Genomic DNA, 21386 nt, shown 5'->3' on the forward strand with positions numbered 1-21386 from the left:
TGTTGGTGGCATAAATGAGTAAGCAACCACAGCAAAAGATAAAAGAGTGAACGCTGAGTGGAAGATGAAAGACACGAGCCATGAACGGCGGAAACCGATGAGAGTGGCCTCTTCAGTGAGGTGCACGCGAGAAACTGGTGTCATGTGGACCCACCCAACCACTCGTTTCGTACTATCACTTGCTCGCGTCAGCTCTCGCTTACATTGTTTGGTTTGCTTGGTTTGGTATTGTTCGTGCTTGTTTTGATTGTCATGGCTTGCGATTTTTGTCATCTGATAGTATGCATGGCGTAAATTGCTTAGCACTTCCTGGAAGCCACGCAGGCACCAGCAAATACACTGGAACCTTCGATGAGTCATGTATTAAAGCCGATATGCTTGACCCTCAGAACAGATTTCCAACGGTCACCAACTCTAATCACCGCTATCGTTAATCTTGAGTGTTACATGTTTTGCTGGGCACAATTTCACCCAATAAAAAGTTGAATTTATAACTCACAGTTTCGACACTGTGTCGTTCTTCATTGTCTCTAACACCTGAAAATGTAATCATAATACGAAATAGTGTCAGTCAGTTTTCCCGAACAATGAACAATGCTGCCGGTGGAGGTGCTTCATCTGCCACAGCTGCTAAACGAGCTGCCCGAGCAGAGGTTCAGTGCCGCCGCCGAGAGGACCCTGCTGTTCAGAGTGAAATTCTTTGCCACAGTATAGCACAAATTCAAAACACCCAACCAGCTGCACTCAAAATTTGCATTATTGAATATTTTGCATTATTGAGCTCGCTGCAGGAATGGGCGCACAAGAACTGTGCTCTAAAACTCAACCTGTCGCTATCCGTTGTTGGCATCTCATGATAACAATGGCAATGTTGATTACTAGGCTGGCTCTGATGGTAAATTGTTGTGGACTTGTTTTTGGTTTTGGTATTGTATCGGATTGCACCGCTCAAACAATTTTCAGACATTTTCTAGAAAAAAGGGCATGCAATAGAATCATCTGAATACTGTAATAATTCATTGTGAGCTACCGTTTTGGATGGTAGATGACATGTGCTTGACTCATAACCTGAACCTAAGTGCCGCCATGACGGAGGTTGCTGCTATTGGAGTGACCTCTGCAGTCACTATTAGGGTCAGAGGCGTGTTTGATGGCCAGCCAATTTCAAATTATCTAATTTCAAACGAGCTAATTTCAGGATCTAAATAATGAAAGTTTCGTCCAATAGAAATGCATAGATGCCGGCTGTAACCTTTGGTGAGAATCAAACTAGCTGAACAATAGAATTAAGCAGAGCCAAATTAACAGAAGTCTGCTCTATCTACACTGTCTAAACCACTTATAACAATACCAGTTCTAGCAATATATCAGTTACAACAATGAGAAGCTGCTGCACCATTAACTTTTGTATGTTTTCTATGGTGAAATAATCCGCTTACTGCAATGCTCCCATGCTGCATTATCGATTGTAACGATGAAGTCTGGCTGCTGGATGTCCATGCCAAAAGTTAACAGAATGCGAAATCCTTGAAAAAAAAAAAATTAAGTCAAGCCGTTGCATAACTGCCCACCGCCCCAATGGCTGCTGCACGCTCATACAATACAATCTGTTTTCCAGCCTTCGCATCGCCAGCCTTGCATGCCGTACTCTGCCGCTGCCCTTCCACCCCTCTGAACACGAATGGGCTGCGCCAACTACGCTACTCCTAGTTTGCTCGCTGGCCCCTGATTCTGGGCAGTTCTACCAACGGATTAAGTTGCTCGTGCTCGTCTTTGTTTGTTGCGTCGAAGTTGTTCCTGGCCATGTGGTTTGTCCACCTCGTTTGACTTGCTGCCGATACGGAAGATGGCATATCCGCCTGCAGATCATTGGCAATGCCCGATGGTGCCGGTGAAAAAAAAGACTGTAAAGAAAAGTGAGTGATTTGGTGAAGAAGTGCAGACCACCACAACTGATAGTGTCGACAGTCATCCACTCGGCAGAGAAGTTCGAAAAAAAAAAAAAAAAAACTGCTAGGTAGACAGCAGATACAAATGCGTTCGGCAAAGTGCCTATAAGGAGGTGAAAGGGGCCTTCGATGAATGGTTTCTCGGTGCCCGTGCCATGAACTTGCCCATCACCAAGCCAATGCTGGCCACAAAGGCAAAGAAGCTTGCCCTACTCATCAACAATGTTGACTTCCAGCCAAGGAGTGGCTGGGTACAGCGTTTCAAAGAGAGGCAAGGCATTGTTTGCAGCGTCATAACTGACGAGGGAGCTTCGCTTGATGTCACAACCGTCACAACTGCAAGGCACGAATGACGCGAGAACTTTTTTGTGAGTGGCAGCTCTTCGAGTTTGATCAATGTATTGGGCGATCTAAGAGGAAGGTGTAGCGCTCATCCTAGATAATTGTAGCGCCCATCACTCCATGCCTAAGCTCTCAAGCGTGGAAGCTTTTTTCCTGCCGCTGAACATGATGGCAGGCTTGCAGCCCATGAACGCTGACATGATCGTCAATTTTAAGGTATCATCACAACGTCCCGAACAAGTTAGTCAATGGACATAGCCACGAGGACAAATAGGTAGCAACTAGACTGGAAGATCATTCTATTGATGGCCGTGCAGTTTATCTTTGCTGTGTGGTCCGTAAAAAGCGGTTCTGTAGTATGGAACTGGTTTAGGAAAGCGTGCTTTGTTCAAGGCAGCAGTTACTTAAACGAAGTCTACAAAGCTCCCACCGACGAAGTGATGCCTGAACTTTGTCCTGCAGTGGATGAGTATGCTTCGGGTCTTGAAGAGTTTCACATGTGCATGGCACATTAGAAACATAGGAACTTCTAATCCATAAGGCAATCATTGTGAATGTGCTTGCATTGGGCGGTGACGGCGATGGCGGGGTAGAGCAGGCTGCTTCAACGTTGTCCTCGAAGGATGCCCTGACTCGGTCCCTCTGGGGCTTCGTTCCCTTGAGGGACCTTCTGCTGCACTATGTGGAGCACCGGGTGCCTTGGAGAACGATGTCGGCAAGCTTTGCATAAAGAAAGCAAGGTTGATGGACATGAGGTTTTCTCAGTAAGCCAGTGAGAAATACATGATAAGTTGCTTGTGGCGATCTCATCTCAGAGTTTCTTCTGGATTTCTCAAGCTGAGAGGCTGCTGCGGCAACCTCCTCTCAATGTTTAAAATGCCTCTTTTTTGGTCGCCAAAATGATGCCTTGGTGAAGCTCGCATCACTTGCTGCGCATAACCCCTCTTTGCAATTGTTATAGCAGTGCCATTCTTGAACACTGACAGCTATGGCTTGTTACATGTGATCAGAGCATGCAGGAAGCAGAGTGAATCAGTTAAATGAGTTGGAACACAATCAGCAGCCAGATGGAGGAAGGTGGTGGTGAGGGGCACTGGCCACCCTGTCATTATAGCTTTTTCGCAACAGCTCTTCCATCCCTCTATTGTGCGTTTTTTCGTGCAACCCAGTTATAACTATTTTCAGTTATAACAGTGGAATTTTTGTGGCACATGAATATTGTTATAAGTGGGTTCGACGTTGTTTGCTTTCCAATCTTGTGAATATATTCTTTGCCGCAAAGCATCATCCTTAATGAGAAGGAAAAAGAATATACATGTATTCGCAGCCGAAATTGGACAACCACAAATAAAGAGGCTAGTACATATATGAACCACATTTTTGTGCATGTTCTTGTTGTGTTACTATATATATACCCTATGAACGTAATTGAAGATTTAGTTGGTAGTTCAGCAGTGTGTGATCTCCTTTCCATGTTGTCGAGTGTCTGGAGAATTCCCAGATAGTTCGAGCCAGCTAACTCAGCTGTGAACCATTTTGCTGTATACCAGTACTAATTTTTGTGTTGTATTGTTGCATGCTTCATCCTTTACCTTTGTGTCTACTGTTATTGTTAAGCTATGCCCCTCTGAGGCAGTGGCCTCAGTGGTAGGGCGGGTAAGATTGTCAAAGATGAACACCAGTCGCTTCTGCCCTCCAGTTTCTTAGGGCAACCTTCATTTCACTCTGATTACAAAAAGTCATTAAAAGGCTATTTATTAAATTTTTGATGTTCTTGTTTGTTTGAGTTGTACTAGATCTGTGTTCTTATATACAGTATTTATTTCGGAATTTCTTCATTTTTTGCTTTCATGCGTTTCTATGTTTTCTATTCTGTTATGCTTACTGTTATTTCTTATTTGATATATTTATTCTATTGTTCGCACTGCTGCTAATCATTGTATTATTTAAATGTAATCTTCAACGAGGGTCCCATTGTAGTCTCGTACTTTGGGACCCGTGTCTGTATATCTTAATTCCTGCAATTAACATACAATGTAATAATAATAAACTGATTTGATTGATTTGATTACATTTATTTGCTCTCATTGCCATAACATTACAGAGAAATAGATAGTACATACAAACAAAAGGTGTGAAAATGCAGCATAGCAGAATCTTATGCAATGACTGTGGATGCCAGTTTTGAAAGTGATAGTAGCAATGATGGGTGTTTATGAAGGCAGGACACTGCTCCCACTCCATGCTTATGGCTTCTAATTCTAAAGAAAAATAATTCTGATGAAATGAAAAATAATGTGAAAACCTTAGACCGGTGGTCATTGTGAGAAGAAACATAGGGATAGTATTGAGAGTGTCACATAGAAAGGAAGCTGAAAGGTCATATTTTGTGGAAATGGCAAAGCTGAGTTTTTTATTTTGATGGAGTAAAAAATTGGCCAAATAATGAAGTGATGTCATTCATTGGACTCTTGGGGGGACGAAGCTGTTACTCATTTTTGTGTCCCGCCACCACCTTGCCCCATTCCCCAGTGGTGCAGATAGCCGAGGAGTACTACTCCAGTTCGGACTATGACAAGGCTCTCAGGTGAGACTGTTGCATTGCCTGCACCTTGTGTGGTGTTAATGCTGTGTTGCCAAATGCAAAGCATTGGGTATGTGCTGCAAATATTAGCTACTCATGAAGAAACCAAAAGGTGATAATGTTGTTTCAGCAAAGCTCTGCTTCTACTGATAGGACAATTTATGTAACATATGTGTGGGAGGTTGCTATGGTAGGTGGCATACTGAAGGACGGTGGGTAAATTTTGACCAACTCATGGTCTGGATGAGCAGCAAAATTTTTTGCTCAATAGGTTTTTAATCATATCTTCATCGGAACACTGCTGGTATAACCTGGAGAACCTGGAGTTGAACCCACAACCTTGTGACCTGCAGCAGAATGACAAACACTAAGCCTTCACGGTGTGTAATTCTTGAGAGGAAGTATTACCTCAGGCCAACCCTGGTTTGACTACTCAAATACAGCAAGGCCTCATTACAGCGAACACCACATTAATGAACATTGCAGATTAATGAATATTTGAGAAATCTCGTGCCTACTGCCTATAGTGCTATGTAAAAATATTTTGGTACTATAAACTTCAGAATATCAAATTTTTCAGAATAATGGTCGTTATTTAATTTCCGTGTTATGTTGTGAACACCTCAGTACTATGAACTCATATTCCGAAATGCGAGGGTTCTTAGATTTTTATGTATCCGTAACGGCAGCCAGAGCTGTAAGTTAGCAGACAACACGGTGTCACGAATGGCCTCCTTGCAGCTTGCTTCCTGCAGAAAGTCTGAGACGGTACTGGAGGAGAAAAATGTGCGCAGGGGACTTTTCTTTAAATGTGAACCATCCTCTGCAAACTTTAAGCACTTTAAGTGTGTCTATCTAGCTATCTATTTACCTAGCCTCTTACACCAGCAGAACTGGCAGTGCCTACCAGCTTGAGCTGCTAGGTGTATGCTCATGTTTGTGCTGCTGGCATGGTCGGGGCATCATCACCATTTCTTCAAATCAAATCGGAGTTTATTTCAAATACATTTTTTGACAGATCTTGTTTGAGCTCTGCCATCCGTCTCTTGCCTCTGATTCTCGCAAACTACCTGGACTGAGCCAGCTGGTGCTTGTAAGAAGCTCCTGACATGTCAGCTGCGGACTGGGTGGTGGTTGCCTTTGCACACACAGTGATTCAAAAGCAAGTTCCTCAAGAGCCAGTCGGCTTCTGATGCTCACAAAGAAGCTCTTGGAAGACTGCAGCATCATCAAGAAATGCGTCAACTCAGACAATGCATTCTTCAGAGGTTTACCTGAGCAGCTCGAGGTTGGCATACTACTGGGGTGCTTACTTGGCACAACAGAAGGAGAACAAGCGACTAGGCAAGCCCACATTATTTCTGATGCTCAGCATGTCCAAGCTCGACAGTGAGCACCTGCTTGAAATCGTCGAGACACTCAAATAGCCAGTCGAAGCGTGCCCCCGCCGGGTCGTTGCCATAGCCAGCCGCCTGCAGAATGCAATCCCCACGGTAAGTGGGATCTGCATATTTTTTTTTTGCTGTTGTGGACGCAATGATGCAACAAGTTTTGTGAGCTGAGAGGCAGGAAGCCTGGGCTCGGGAAACGTGAGACGACACACAGAAAAACAAATGCTGAAGTGGGACCTTTTGTTTTGCTTGTTCTTTTTTCTTCCTGTTGCAGAGGCGACACATCACATTTTTCTTGCTTGCTTTCCTTCTCAGTTCACATTCTTCAGTCAGCTATATCAGATGTCTCCATCTTATTCTTCTTTTTGGTATTTTATTGTGTTGCAAGTGCGTTTGGCGTTCTTGTTGCCATGAGTTGAACTCTTCCTGTGGCTTAGAAGTGAAAGCAGTTTTCTTTGAGCGAGAAAGTGTACATTCTTCGTGAAATGCAAGGCAAAAACAAGCTGTCTTGGCCAAAGAGCATGGATTGGCATGGTTGACGATTGCCATGATTGTCAAGGATGAAGATAAAACACTCAAGCATCAGGGTGAATCTCGGCTTGCCCCATTAGGGAAACGATTGCAGTTCGGCAACTTTTAAAATATTGACACAGCTGTGCTAACTTGGTTTAAAAACGTGAGAGCCCAGAATGTGCGCATGTCAGGCCCCATGCTGTAGGGGAAGACACAGAAGTTTGCTGCAATCCTGCACATCACTGGCTTCAATGTGTCTTCCGGCTAGCTCCACTGTTTTCGACAGCAAAATGAAGTAACCTGGCAGACTGTGTCTGGCAAGGAGAAGGCTGCAGATGAAGAAGCAGCAGCCACGAGGTGGGAGGAGCATTTCCAGGAAATGGTTGAGTCTTATGCTGCGGTTGATGTATTCAATGTAGATGAGATGGCCTGTTTTTGTTAACATGAGCACCAAGTATGTGCACAGGGTCGTGATACTGTCATGGTTCCATTCTCTTTATCTCAGTTTCGTCATCTGACTCTTCATGCTGTTGTCACCCCTCCAACGCTGACCCAATGGCCCAGTTGTCTGATAGCTTGGGCCACTACGAATGTGCTGATGGTCATGATGCAATCGTGGGTGTTGCATCTTCATCATTCTAGCTTAGTCTTATCACTCTTGTCACGCTGTCGCTGTCACACCATTGTCATCACACAGTCGTTATGCATCCATTGTCATATCGTTTTCGTGATGCCATTGTAATAATAATATTTAGGCTTTTACGTGCCAAAACCACTTTCTGATTATGAGGCACGCCGTAGTGGAGGACTCCGGAAATTTTGACCACCTGGGGTTCTTTAACGTGCACCTAAATCTAAGCACACGGGTGTTTTCGCATTTCGCCCCCATCGAAATGCGGCCGCCGTGGCCGGGATTCGATCCCGCGACCTCGTGCTCAGCAGCCCAACACCATAGCCACTGAGCAACCACGGCGGGTCTGATGCCATTGTGGTATCTCCATCGTTGTCTCTCCTGCTTTGTCATTCAATTCTCATCATGCTGTCATTGTCACGTCATCCTCGACATACAATTACCATTACACACTTGTTGCGCCATCATTGTCATACTCTCATAGTCATCTTATTGTTCTCCTACGGTTACGCCATTGTAATCATTGCATCGTCATCATGCAGTCCCCATCATGCAGTCATTGTGATTCATTGTTGTGATGCTATTGTGGTCGTTCCTTCGATGTCATTGTAACTTCGTCATCCCACTCTTGCCATTCCGTTGTTATCATGTTGTTGTAACACAGTCATCGTTAAACTACTGTAGTCATGCCGTCGGCGTCATAATGCCTTCATCATTTCATTGACATCATTCCTTCTATACCGTTCTATTGTAATCAAGCTGTCATCCTTCACTCAGGATTTTGCTGCTGTTATGCCATCGTCGTAATTGCGTCATCGTCAGACATTTGTCATCATGCATTTGTTGTCGTGCTTCCTTTAGTGCTGTTGTGGTAACATGACTTCGTCATCCGACTCTCGCCATACCATAGTCATGCTATTGCGGTCATTCAGTTGTCGTGATAACATCGTCAGCTAATTGCCATCATGCCGTCGTCATAATACTGCTTTCGTTGTTAAATGAGGGACATGCTTTGTTTTTTTGTCATTTTATTGTCGTCACTGTGCTGTCGTCAAACAGCCATCACCACTGCTGACGTCAGCAGTATGTCATATCAACAAGCCTAACGTTCAACCTTAGTCATCATCATGCCTTCATGCACCAAACACTCATTGTCAAACGTTCGCCGTCATGGCGCCATTCTGGGTGCTCCATTGTTATCGTTCAAACTTTGTCATCTGACTCTTGTCATTGCGTTTTCATCACGTCATCATTGTCACACAGTTGTTGTTATACCATTGTCCTCATACCGTTGCCATGACTCTATCATTGTTATGTCATCCCCAATATTTTAGAATTGTCACTGAAATGTCGTCATCATCATACTACCAACTTGGTGATGGTGGTGGGTTTTAGCAACAGGCGGGTTTAGCCTGGTGATCAAGGCTGGCAATTGCTCCACCCGAGCTTCTCTTACAATATCAATACGGTGCTTCACCACATATTCATCAAACCAGTCTCTCTTAACAATGCGATAGGAGACATGAAGTTTCCTTGCAAGCTATAACTGTTCCTTTGGGGGACACAAGCTGTTGCAGGCACGCATGCGGAAGGTCCTTTTTTGCAGATTCTATAGTTTCTCTGACTTTGTTTTATCGACATAATTCTTTCCTTGACACTGTGTCGCTGTGGGCCAATACTGGAAAGAATGTATGTCGCATATGGTCGAAGCAATGAAAGTCGCAGAATGACCCCTATAGATTATTAAAAAAAATGTGTCTTTAGCAATTTGATGTGTCACTACATTGCTTGAATGCTAATTGCATTACTATTGACAGTCGTCGTGAGATGGGTTCTCCTGGAATTTCTTTCTTTTGTGGGATTTTGCATTCCTTTTCATTTCGGTGCAGACACACAGTAGACAGATTTAATATCTATAAGCAATAATGTGGTGTGGGAACACTGTAGTAAGCGGTTTATTTTACCATAGAACAGACGCAAAACTTTACGATTGTTGCATCCAAATATTGTTAAAACCGGTAATGTTATAAGTGGGCTTAACTGCACTTGTGTTTAAATTAAAATTAAAGTTGAATTAAAACCCGCCATGGTTGCTCAGTGGCTATGGTGTTGGGCTGCTGAGCATGAGGTCCCGGGATTTAATCCCGGCCACGGCAGCCGCATTCGATGTTGGCGAAATGTGAAAACACCCGTGTACTTAGATTTAGGTGCACGTTAAAGAACCCCAGGTGGTCGAAATTTCCGGAGTCCTCTACTACTGCGTGCCTCATAATCAAAGTAGTTTCGGCACGTAAAACCCCATAGTTTTTTAAAGTTTAATTAAAATGTTTTGGCATTTGTCAACTCTGCCTTTTTAATGCAACCCGGTTACAACAATTATCAGTTATAACAATTGAATTTTCTTGGCTCTTGATTATTATTACAAGAAGGTTTGACTAGATGTGTAAAAGAGTAAAATTCTCTCATTAAGCAAGTGCTGAACCAGTTTAAATGAATTATGTTGCATTTAAGAAAGCTGAACTATGCTGACAGTAGAAGTAGTATTTTCATTTAGAACATAAAATGTTTTACAAAATGTTTTGCAAATTGGTAAGAAGGGTGTAGGATTGGGCTTGTTGGTAAAACATGCTTTAATGTTTGAATAACAGCAGAAGGGACAGAGAAGAAGAACAGAGCGCTTTGTTCTCTCTTCCAACCCCTCTGCTGTCCTTGCACTGTTATTCGATCTTTAAAACGAATTGGTAAATCGGTAAGCTAAAAAGAACTGAAGTGCAAAGTTTACAAATTGTTAGCTCTACAGTAAAAACAGTTATTGCAGTTCTGTAAGCTGCATCTGCTGGAAAACCTAAAGCATAAAGATGTGATGCATGTTTTCAGTTTATGTTGAATTGTACAGTACTCACAACAGTGTTGAAAAGTCCCAACTCGCAAATTATTGGTAAATTTCATAATGTGCTATACAATTTTGTGGGCTTTAGATGTCTCAAGAGATGCAATATTGTTACGTGTAGCTGATGTACAAGTCTATTTACAATATATTTACACGTAGACCAACGGTGGTAAAGATGGCGACGCTATATCAAGCGGGGCCACGTTGTCTTCTTTCTCCTCAGTGCAGCCACACTGTGGTGGCTGTTCCGTAGCATCACCCCCGGCAGCAGAAGCACCGTCCCGGTGCTTAATCTACACATCCGCGGTGAAAGGTGTGTGGTATGGCTTTACTCTTGCCACGTGAACGATGTCACTTGCAGCCGACGATGACGCTGAGAGGTTGGCGGGGATGACTTCATACGTGACATCGGTCACTTGTCGCACCACACGGTATGGGCCAGTGTAGCACGACAGCAGCTTTTCGGAAAGGCCCACACTTCGTATGGGTGACTAGAGAAGCCCCAGAGAACCCGGAGTAAAGTGCACGTCGCAATGGTGGCAATCATAGAGGCGTCTCTGATGCTCCTGCGAGGCCTCGAGACGGGTGCGGGCAAGCTGGCACGCATGTTCGGCATGCGCCATCGCGTCGCGGGCGTATTCAGTGGCTGAACGTGTGGCCGAAAGCAACAAAGTGTCTAAGGGCAACGTGGATTCTCGGCCATATAGGAGATACAATGATGAATAGCCGGCGGTGTCGTGACGCGATTAATTATACGCGAACGTCACATATGGTAAATGAAGATCCCAGTCGTGGTGGTCGGTCGCAACGTACTTGGGTAGCATGTCGGGGATGCTCCGGTTGAGGCGCTCCGTGAGGCCGTTGGTCTGTGGGTGGCAAGACGTGCTGTACTTGTGCTTAGTCGAGCAGGAGCGGAGGACGTCCTCGACGACTGCCGACAGAAAGCTGTGGCCACGGTCAGTGAGTAATTGGCGCGGAGCACCGTGCACTAAAATGATGTCATAGAGCAGAAAGTCAGCAATGTCAGTAGCACAACTTGTCGGGAGGGCTCTGGTGATTGCGTACCGCGAAGCATAATCAGTAGCGATGGCGACCCATTTATTTCCGGAGCCCGAGAGAGGAAACGGTCCAAGAAGGTCTAGACCAACACGGAAAAAGGGTTCCGGTGGGATGTCGATCGGCTGGAGACATCCAGCTGGAGGTGTGGAGGGCTTCTTCCGGTGCTGACAGGGCTCACAAGCGGCAACGTAGCGCCGCACGGAGCGGGTGAGACCCGGCCAAAAGAATCGACGGCGTGCACGATCGTATGTTCACGAGACGCCCAAGTGTCCAGCCACGGGAGCGTCGTGAAGTTCTTGGACGACAGTCGAACGCAGGTGTGATGGAATTACGAGCAGAAGGTCATGGCCGTGGGGATCGAGATTGCGGCGGTATAGTGTCCCCTCCTTAAGGAGAAACATCCGGAGAGAGGCGTCGCCAGGCGTTGACTCCAGATGGTCGATGAGGGCTTGTAATGAAAGATTGCGGCGTTGCTCGTTGCCGATTTCAAGCAACAGGGACGCAAAGAAAACGCAAGCGATGGTGTCCGCATCAGCTGGGTCGTCGATGGGGTAGTGGGACAAACAATTGGCATCCTGGTGCAAGAGTCCCGTCTTGTACACCACGGAGAAGGTATATTCTTGCAGGCGTAACGCCCAGCGAGCGAGTCGTCCCGTGGGATCCTTGAGCGAGGATAGCCAGCAGAGCGCGTGGTGATCAGTGATGACACAGAAGGGGCGTCTGTACAAGTATGGACGAAACTTGGCAACAGCCCACACAACAGCGAGGCACTCGCGCTCTGTGATTCAATAATTGCGTTCGGCAGGTGATAGAAGTCGGCTAGCATAGGCTATAATGCGATCATGTCCACGCTGGCGTTGTGCTAACACTGCTCCTATGCCGTGACCACTGGCATCAGTTCGAACTTCCGTTGAGGCAGACGGGTCAAAATGGGCCAGAATTGGAGGCGTGGTAAGGAGAGTAGTGAGCTGTAAAAAAGATGCGGCATGGTTAGTTCCCCAAGAAAATAGGGTGCCTTTCTTCAAGAGATCGGTAAGGGGACGGGCGATGGTCGCAAAATCCTTCACAAAGCGTCGGAAATAAGAGCACAGTCCTACGAAACTATGAACGTCCTTGGTAGACTTCGGAACAGGAAAGTTTGTAATGGCGCGAATTTTGTCCGGATCAGGTCGCACGCCTCTGGTGTCCACGAGGTGTCCAAGGACGGTGATTTGGCGGCGAGCGAAGTGACATTTTGACGAGTTCAACTGGAGACCGGTGCGGCGGAACACGTTAAGACTCGCTGAAAGACGGTCTAGATGCGTGTCAAATGTGGGTGAATAAACAGTGACGTCGTCCAGATAGCACAAACAGGTGGACCACTTGAACCCCTGAAGCAAAGAGTCCATCATTCGTTCGAAGGTGGCGGGCGCATTACAGAGACCGAAAGGCATCACCTTGAACTGATGAAGGCCGTCAGGGGTAATAAATGCAGTCTTCTCTCAGTCCATGTCGTCGACGGATATCTGCCAGTTGCGAGACCGTAAGTGGATAGAAGAAAAATAGGTGGCACCGTACAGGCAGTCGAGAGCGTCATCAATACGTGGCAGAGGGTACACGTCCTTTTTTGTGATTTTGTTCAGGTGGCGATAATCTACACAAAAACGCCACGTGCCATCCTTCTTTTTGACAAGTACGATGGGAGAAGCCCAGGGACTACAAGAAGGCTCGATAATGTCCTTTGCAAGCATCTTTTTGACTTCCTGTTGGGTGACAGCTCGTTCGAACGCAGAAATACGATATGGACGTCGGTGAATAGGGTTCGCATCACCAGTGTTTATGCGATGGGCTACGACGGACGTTTGACCTAAGGGTCGATTGTCAAAGTAAAAAATGTCGCGATAGCCTTCAAGAACGCGGCAAAGAGCTTCAGCTTGAACAGGTGTAAGGTCAGAGGAAACCATTTTCTCAATGTCGACGTCAGTACCGTGCGATGACGTCACGGTATGGGCTGAGCTGTGACGATCTTCCACTGTGAATGGCTCGATCTCACCATCCTGCAAAGCGCTAATTATAACCAATGAAATCCCCTGAGGCAGAACTTGCACAGTTAGCGCGAAATTGACAATGGGAAGGCAGGTGCGGTTACCAGTAATTGTCAGCACAGTGTGTGGCACGATAACACCATGTGTAACTGCCGGAAGTGGTGCGACCACGTAATTACCGTCAGGTACAGCTGGTGAGGACAACAAGTCAACGTGTGTCACAGATTGAGGCGGTAGGCGAATAAAATCCGTGCAGCTCAAACGGCTTGGAGGCGGGTCCACATGGTCGGCAAGAAGAGGCAAGTCAAGGCGAAGTGAGCTGGCCGAACAGGCAATGAGGGCAGAATGATCGGCAAGAAAATACAGACCGAGAATGAGTTCGTGAGGGCAAGGCTCGATGACTGTGAAGAGAACGACGGTGTGTCTCTGAGCAATGGTGAGTCGGGCAGAGCACGTGCCAACAGTAGCGACAGTCCCTCCGTCGGCGACTTGTAGAACTCGGTCGGGGGCGGGCGTCAAAACTTTCTTGAGCCGACGGCGAAGAGCAGCACTCATAATGGTCACATGCGCCCCAGTGTCAATCAACGCGCACACAGGTACATTGTCGACGAGAACGTCCAAAATATTCTTGTTCGTGGGTAAAGTGAAGCGAGGATCTCATGCCAATTTCGTCATTACAGCTTCACCTTTAGAAGCTGCACTGTCTAGTTTTCCGGTCGGGGGTGCGGTGAGTAGGTTTGACGGGGGCGAACGAGATTGACGACGGGAGGGAGAAGGCGATCGGGTGTAGCGGGGTCGAGTCAGCGGTGTCGCAGGGTCAGATTGTGGAGCGGGCATAGAAGGGGTGAAGGGAAAGGACGCGCTAGAGGGGCGAGGGTGGTAAGGAGAATAGCGCACCGGAGAAGTCCAGCGGCTGCGGCAGTGGCGAGCGACATGTCTAATGCGTCGGCAGTTAAAACAGATCGGCTTGTCGTCCACGGTTCGCTATTCGGAGGGGTTGCGCTGTCCATACGAGGAGTAAGAAGGGCACGGTGGGTACGTGCGTGGAGAAAAAGGTTCCGAGCCTAAGGAACGAATGGATTTCAGGCCAACATTGGACAACTCCTGACGGACGACGGCCTGGATCAAGGAGATTGTCACCGTAGAGTGATCAGGTGACGGGAATGAAGGGGCCGCCGGTTGTGCCGCTTCGACCTCACGACGAATGATGCGGGTCAAGTTGTCACATCGCGACGGCTGGTGGAAGAGGTCGTCACAGGATGACGTAGCAGCTGTGTTGGGAAGTCGCTTGATGTGGTGGAATACCCGGCGGCATTTAGCATGTTCTAGACGGCGGCACTCCTTGAGGATCGTATCGATGCTGGTGGCGTTAGTAAACACCAGTAAATTGAAGGCGTCGTCATCAATGCCTTTGAGGACGTGATTAACCTGCTCCAGGGTGTCTACCAACCGGGAAAACCGGGAATTCTCAGGGATTTTGAGTAGTCTGGAAAAAGTCAGGGAATACTCAGGAAATTTGGGCCTCTGTCAGGGAAAATTAGCGGCAATTTTATTGAAAGGGTTGAAAGGTGCGGTAATGCTGGCTCGAGTAACGGACAGGAATCGTAATGAATCGTCTTTGACGCCCTGTCGTCGGCTGGAGGAGTTACCAGTGTACAGTCAACGACCGACTTTCCGGATTCCCGATAATTTGGACGGCTTTGCGACACCGCCACGTATGCCATAGAGTCAACGTATCAGAACGTGTGACATTTCCGACGCAAGAACTCTTCGCCGTCCGATTTTCCGGACGTTTTGCCGTGACCGCAGGTCCGAAACGGCAATAATCAAAGGCACCACCGCTGCCATTTTGATTACTTCGCCACCTCGAACCGGCACTCTCGCACGCAGATCCGCTGGCAGCCGTTGCCGCCACTGCGGCAACGCTAGGCCTAGCTGCTTCGACGTTCGCTATGAAGCTTCTTGCCGATGGATGCCGAGTTTTTTATTGAAAGAATTAGCTGCTGTCAGCAATGGCACGGACTACGCCATTGTGGTCCTCGCGATTGGCTTAGAAACTTCGAAAACACGGTGCGTTGCATAATGCCGGTTCCTGAAAGTCAGCTTCGCCGCTGTACAGAAATGTTACTTGGTGAAGCATACGCAAAAGTATTGCAGTGAAGCATAACAAGCGTGGGAAGGGGCTATTGCCACGGAACACAGTATGTATTCCTTAATTATACACGCGTGCACCCGGTATTTTCCGTCACAGTACGAGCACCGATATGCCTAATATGTGTACCAACAGGCCTTCAGAGCGTTTTCGAACGTGCCTGTGGCGGTTTGAGCCCCTAAAGGCACTAAATGACATGCATTTATTTTTTTTCCAACTGGCCGATTTTTCGGACCTTTTCGCGGCCGAAAAATCGGCCGTAGACTGTGCAACTGACCAAGATGCTTCAAATGGTCTTTGGGGGCGAACGAGTGGCGGAAGGAAAACAAGAACAGAAATGACCTACGTATTGAGGAATAAACGGGAAAGGAAGCTTGCTGCCGCTGTTTTGAAGGAGCTTGGGCTCAAAAAATAAAGTTTTGGCTAATGCCGAGATGCAAGTGTCCCTCATCCAAACCAAAATAAACTCTTTAAAGCAGTGAAACACAACACTCAGGAGTCGTGCGTGGGCTGAGAGTATGTCAGGACAGTTGAGGTTGACTTACGAGCTGTTGAGAGAGAATCTGAATTGTGACAGAGTTCGGGCCTCATACCACTGAGCTTGCTATCAGGTGATAGAAATAGCTCATATTCGAAAATATTTTCTTCTGTATCCATCTCCTTTTTATTTGTATTTGAGAATGTCCGACTCCATTTGCAATTTTTTTCGAAGACACTTTATTTGCTGTGCATTTTACTAACCCCTGCCTTCTATTCTCTTTTTGAATAACACAAACACTACTCCTTAGTATTCAAATTGGATTAAGGCGCTTCTTTATTTTTTTCATGTGCTTGCTAGAGAGTGACAGCATCAGGCGGTATGGTTTCAGCCCGTCTTGACATAAAACATAGTTCTGCATCACTCAGGGAAATTTGCAATCGCACTCAGGGAAACCCTGGAAAACTCAGGGAATTTGGAAATGTCAACTTGGTAGACACCCTGCTTCTCGTCCTCAGACATGGTCGGGTCAGCCTTGGCACAAAGGGCCAAGACGTCGAGAATGTAGGACACATAGGACTCGGTCGACGTCTGTACACGTGTGGCAAGGGCTTTCTTGGCATTGACTTGACGACCGAAGGGATTGCCAAAAAGGTCGCGGAGCTTCTCTTTGAAGAGATCCCAGCTCGAGATCTCCTCTTCATGAGTCTGGAACCATGCAAGCGGAGCTCCGTCGAGGTAGAAAAGAATGTTCGCAAGCATAATAGTCGAATCCCGCCTGTGACTGGTGCTGACACGTTCGTATAAGCAGAGCCACTCATCAACATCAGGACTGTCGACTCCGCTGAAAACACCAGGATCCCGAGGGGGGGAAACGGCGACGTAGGTTGGGGCTGCAGGCGGAGACGGTTGCGTAGATGAAGTGCCACCAGGAGGAGCCGAAGTTGCACTGTCGCTGTTGCGACCGCTGCGAAGCTCCATGACTGGTACGGGGAACGTCCACCTCCACCAATTTAATGTTACGTGTAGCTGATGTACAAGTCTATTTACAATATATTTACACGTAGACAACGGTGGCAAAGATGGCGACGCTATATCAAGCGGGGCCACATCGTCTTCTTTCTCCTCAGTGCAGCCACACTGTGGCGGCTGTTCCGTAGCAATATACATATTTGTGACATTCTTTTTTATGGCTCAGTTACAAGGTTTTAAACTTGACTCCTTGTTTTTAACATTTTCTTTTACGAGTTCTTGCACCACATATTCATGGTCTAAATAAAAACTCTACTGCCTATAGTCATTACATTGCAACTTGTTTCAGATGCAGTAAACCACATCAAAATTGGTGTAGTAGATATAGAGCAAAACGATTTCTCCATTTTGATGTACTTAGATAGGAGCTTCCCGGGGTGTTTTTAATACAATGCATGCCACTGGATGAATTGACATGTTGTTCTGCTTGATACTCCACTCTTTGTATGGCATGATGGCAGGATCTTATTGCCGCCTTGTATCATGCTGCTAGGAAGACCGAACAAATCACTGAACTTGCAGTGTGGTGCCATTGCCTTGTGCTGTTCCCCTGCTTGCAGCATCCTGACACACGTGCTCTGGGACTACCGTGCTGAGCGCTGGCGACCCTTGGTTTCTAACATCCTGACCACTGCCCTCAAGTGTGCCTACCTCTCGGCCAGCGTGCCGACCTTCCTCATGCTGGGCCTGGAGTTCACCTCCAGTTGTATCTTTTCGTGGGAATTTTTGTGTTCCTGACTAGACATTTGGGTTATTGTTGTAGTGTGAATTTTTCTTTGGACACTGGTGCAAATGTTATCTTAATCTCATGTGTGCCTAGATCACATGCTACTGCGCATCTCTTGGGGAGCAGTCACAGTTCTTTTTTGATTATCTTCTTCACCAGATGTGATTGCCTTGTTGTCCATGTGCTTAGAGCTGGAGGACCTGTACAAAGTCCAATACATGCAGCACAGTATAATCTCGTTACTACGAACTTCGCGGGACTGCCAAATTTAATTCGTTAATTTGATTTATCATAGTACTGAAAAACCAATATTTTCATGTTGATAATGTAACAACAACGGAAATTGCATACCTTTGCAGCAGATGTGCGTGTTCGTTTGTAAATAATAAACGAGAACACTGGGCACAGTTTAACTACAATTTATTGCTTGAGGAAGTCTGTAATCTTCTTCTGGTGAGTAGACAGCAAGCACTGTAGGATGAACGCCTCCACATCCTTGATTTTCCTCTGAAGGTCATTGGGTGCATATTTACAGCGCCCGAGGAATGATCGCGTCTTTTTTAGAAAAACTAAAACATCCGAGCTGGAAACTGTCTCTTCCTCTTGTATTGATCCAGTGTCGGCATCGTTTTCTTCACTGCTGCAATCTTCTTGCTCACGCACTTTATTCACTGTGTCTTCGTTAATGAGCTCCACGGATGTAGCCGCTGTGCTGTCGCTGTCAGTGTAATCATCGAAGGTCACTGCGGTGTCGACAGGGAGCTTGTCGGTAAGCTCATTCCAGTTCTGTGTGGAGCTCCTCTGTGTCCTCGCAGTTTTGTGGCATAGGTGAAGCCTTTAAAAGGCCTGCCTTTCGCCAGCAGTTGCTGATTGTGCTTGCCTTCACGTTCCACCACGACCCTGTAAGCATTTCTACAGCTTGACGGATGTTGATCTGTGTAGGCAGCTTCAGTTGAATATTGATCAGGAGGTGTGCCGTGCTGCTGGCGAGGAGTCATGCGTCTGCGTGGTGTATGTGTGTGCTGAGAGACCAAGATACTCGGTGTATGTGAACGCTAAAGGAACAGGGGAGCAAGAAACGTCGTAGTGTGCACACCACAGTGTGGAAATGTAGATTGTGAGAAGCACTTGTTAGAACAAATAATTAGAAAAAAGTTGTGTTGTGGACTTACAAGTGTTGTATATGAAAACCATGTCTTTGTGTGACTCAAGAGCATGCCGAGCGAATGAGTGGGCGGTGCGAACGGGGTGCGACAACGCTATCGCGTTCCACTCTTGAAGGCAAAGCTCAAGCGTCCTCCAGTTTTTGTTGAGCATCCTTAAACCACGTGAGGACGGCGTTGTCAACGTTCTGGTAGTTGCCAAGCTGCAAGCGTTTTCTTGAGGGAGCCAGCTGTGACTCTCAATGCAATTTCATGTTCTATTCCCGATCTGAGCTTTGTTGCCATTGTTGACGGGGGAATATCACACTCTCTGCACAGGTTGGCTTGCTTTCTTCCAGCATTCAGCTGCGTCAAAATGTCCACTTTTTCTTTGAGCGAAAACTGGCGTTGCTTCTTTTTAACACGGAGAACTCATTGTCAGCAAAGCGAACGCACAACACAATTACAGCACCGATAACTTCGCAGCTCTTGCCAATCGCTATCAGCGTGGTGATGCTAGGCCTACGACGTAGTAGGAGAGTCCGAACAAGACCATATGCGATACTCACGTTGATGCCGATGCTGCTGGGGCTGTACCCATTGGAATGGGTTCCCCGGCGCATGGCTGCTGCTGCTGCGGATGATGATGATAGGTGTAAGCCTCGGGAATTCGGTACCGAAACTTCAACGGAACTTCGTAATAACGAAGCATCTTGGTGATTATGGCATTAAATTACATATGTTATTCTGAAATATTTGGCAATCTGAAATTCGTAGTACTGAAAGTTTTTTACATTGAAAATATAGGCAGTATGGCGGGGATTTAAAAAAAATTGTAAATCTGAAAAGTTTTTTTAATGTGGTGTTCATAGTAACGAGATCTTACTGTATAATGGCGTCGCCTAACAATGTATGTACCAAGTATTCTCGTGTAAATTTAAAAAAAAAAAATTTAAGACCCAAGTTTCATTGGGTTTGGCTCACACAGGAGTAAAAATTAAATAATTTGTATCTTAGATAAAAATATTCCGATGAAACCCCTGTCATGATGAATGCCAACATGAATGCAGTTAGCATTGAAGCAACATAGCAACGCACTGTAGTGCCACTGCTGAAACGGGTTGTGCATGTGGCGTGTATGCGGCCAGTCTCCTGTCTTGCACATCCTTCTGGACACACTGCACCATCTACAACGCTTCTGCGAAGTTTGCGCATGGCACGTGTGTGAATATATATTTAGGCAGCATTGTCTAAATACAGTAGAACCTCGTTGATATGTCCTGGAAAAAAAAGAAAGACACTCTAAGGGAAAACATACGATCCGCATAAAAAAAAAAAAAGAAAAATTGACAGACTCGACTATTGTTCACATCTACATAAGGCGAAGCATCGCGCGGATCGTTGCGGTAGGAGACGCCGGGACGCATCAAGCTGGTGGTGCTCTGGCGGCTGAGGCGCATTTTGTTGTTTTTCTATTGCATAGTGTTTTAAGAGGGAGACAGGAAACCGAGACGAAATCAAGCTGGGGGGCAATGCTGGATGCCACAGAAGTGAAGTGTGATGCCCACATTGTGCCACCTGCAGCAGGGAGTGGCGGTGTGTTTGGATTATTGTCTGCTAAAAGCGTGCACTATGCTACCAATGGCACTACGCACCATGTCCTGTAGAACAGATAGATGAAGATGCTTGTCGTAATAGGTTTGGCGACGATAGCTGTAAATGCGGTGTGCGACGACCAGGGCAGAGATTCGCTGTTACCGGAATAAGAAACTGTGCGCGCCATCGTTTTCATATGAGACGGGTGGCTATATATGTTCTCGATCGCGCACCTTGTGCCTTTTCTAGTTGAGATGGGATCTAGTGGCCGGAAAATGTATACGATCGCAGTCTCCTGCAAGGAACGACAGTGCGTTTTGGTTATCGCCTCTTAAAAGCGTGTGCTCCACTTCTGACGGCACCACAGGCCGTGAAACAGATAAGTGAAGATGCTTGTTGCAGTAGGATCAGTGATAGCTGTGAATGCTGCGTGCGATGACCCTGGAGAAGATTTGCTGGTACCGAAATGAGAAACTGAGCACATGCCGGCGTTTTCACCTGAGACGGGCGGGCGGCTATTGCGGTGAAGCTGCTGTCGCGAGCAGCTATATAGCGTTCTCGATCGCACATGCCTAGCGCATTTTCTTGTTTACATGATATCTAGTGACTGGAAAATGTATCACACGATTGCAGTTTGGAGGCGTACTGAATGTTGGTGCCGAAAAATTGTGTTTTCTGGGAACGTATGAACTGATAAAAAATGAGCGTAACTTTATTGGGTAATTTTTTGTGTTCTCGATTAACGGGAACGTATCAGTTGAGGTTCTGCCATATACACCGTATAGACTCGTATAAGCGCTGCACTCCTTTTTCTCTTGATTTTGATGAGGTGCGGCCCTGACATGGGACCGCACCACTTGGTCTAATTTTTCCAAC

At 46.4% G+C, this 21386-nt stretch overlaps 1 protein-coding gene across 2 annotated transcripts in view; it reads left to right on the forward strand.

Moving 5' to 3' along the window:
* The window catches only part of gry (trafficking protein particle complex subunit 11 gry), a 171317-nt gene that overhangs the window by 78875 nt on the left and 71056 nt on the right, over positions 1-21386 (forward strand). For both annotated transcript variants that reach the window (XR_012826873.1, XM_075686742.1), the window contains exons 13-14: positions 4824-4878; positions 17606-17751. Coding sequence is in view for 1 of the 2 variants with exons in the window: in XM_075686742.1 (XP_075542857.1) it covers positions 4824-4878; positions 17606-17751 (201 nt within the window). In the remaining variant the exon portion in view is untranslated. The remainder of the gene's footprint in view (positions 1-4823; positions 4879-17605; positions 17752-21386) is intronic.

Source organism: Dermacentor variabilis, chromosome 3 (genome assembly GCF_050947875.1).
Source record: "Dermacentor variabilis isolate Ectoservices chromosome 3, ASM5094787v1, whole genome shotgun sequence".
Lineage (NCBI taxonomy): Eukaryota > Metazoa > Arthropoda > Arachnida > Ixodida > Ixodidae > Dermacentor > Dermacentor variabilis.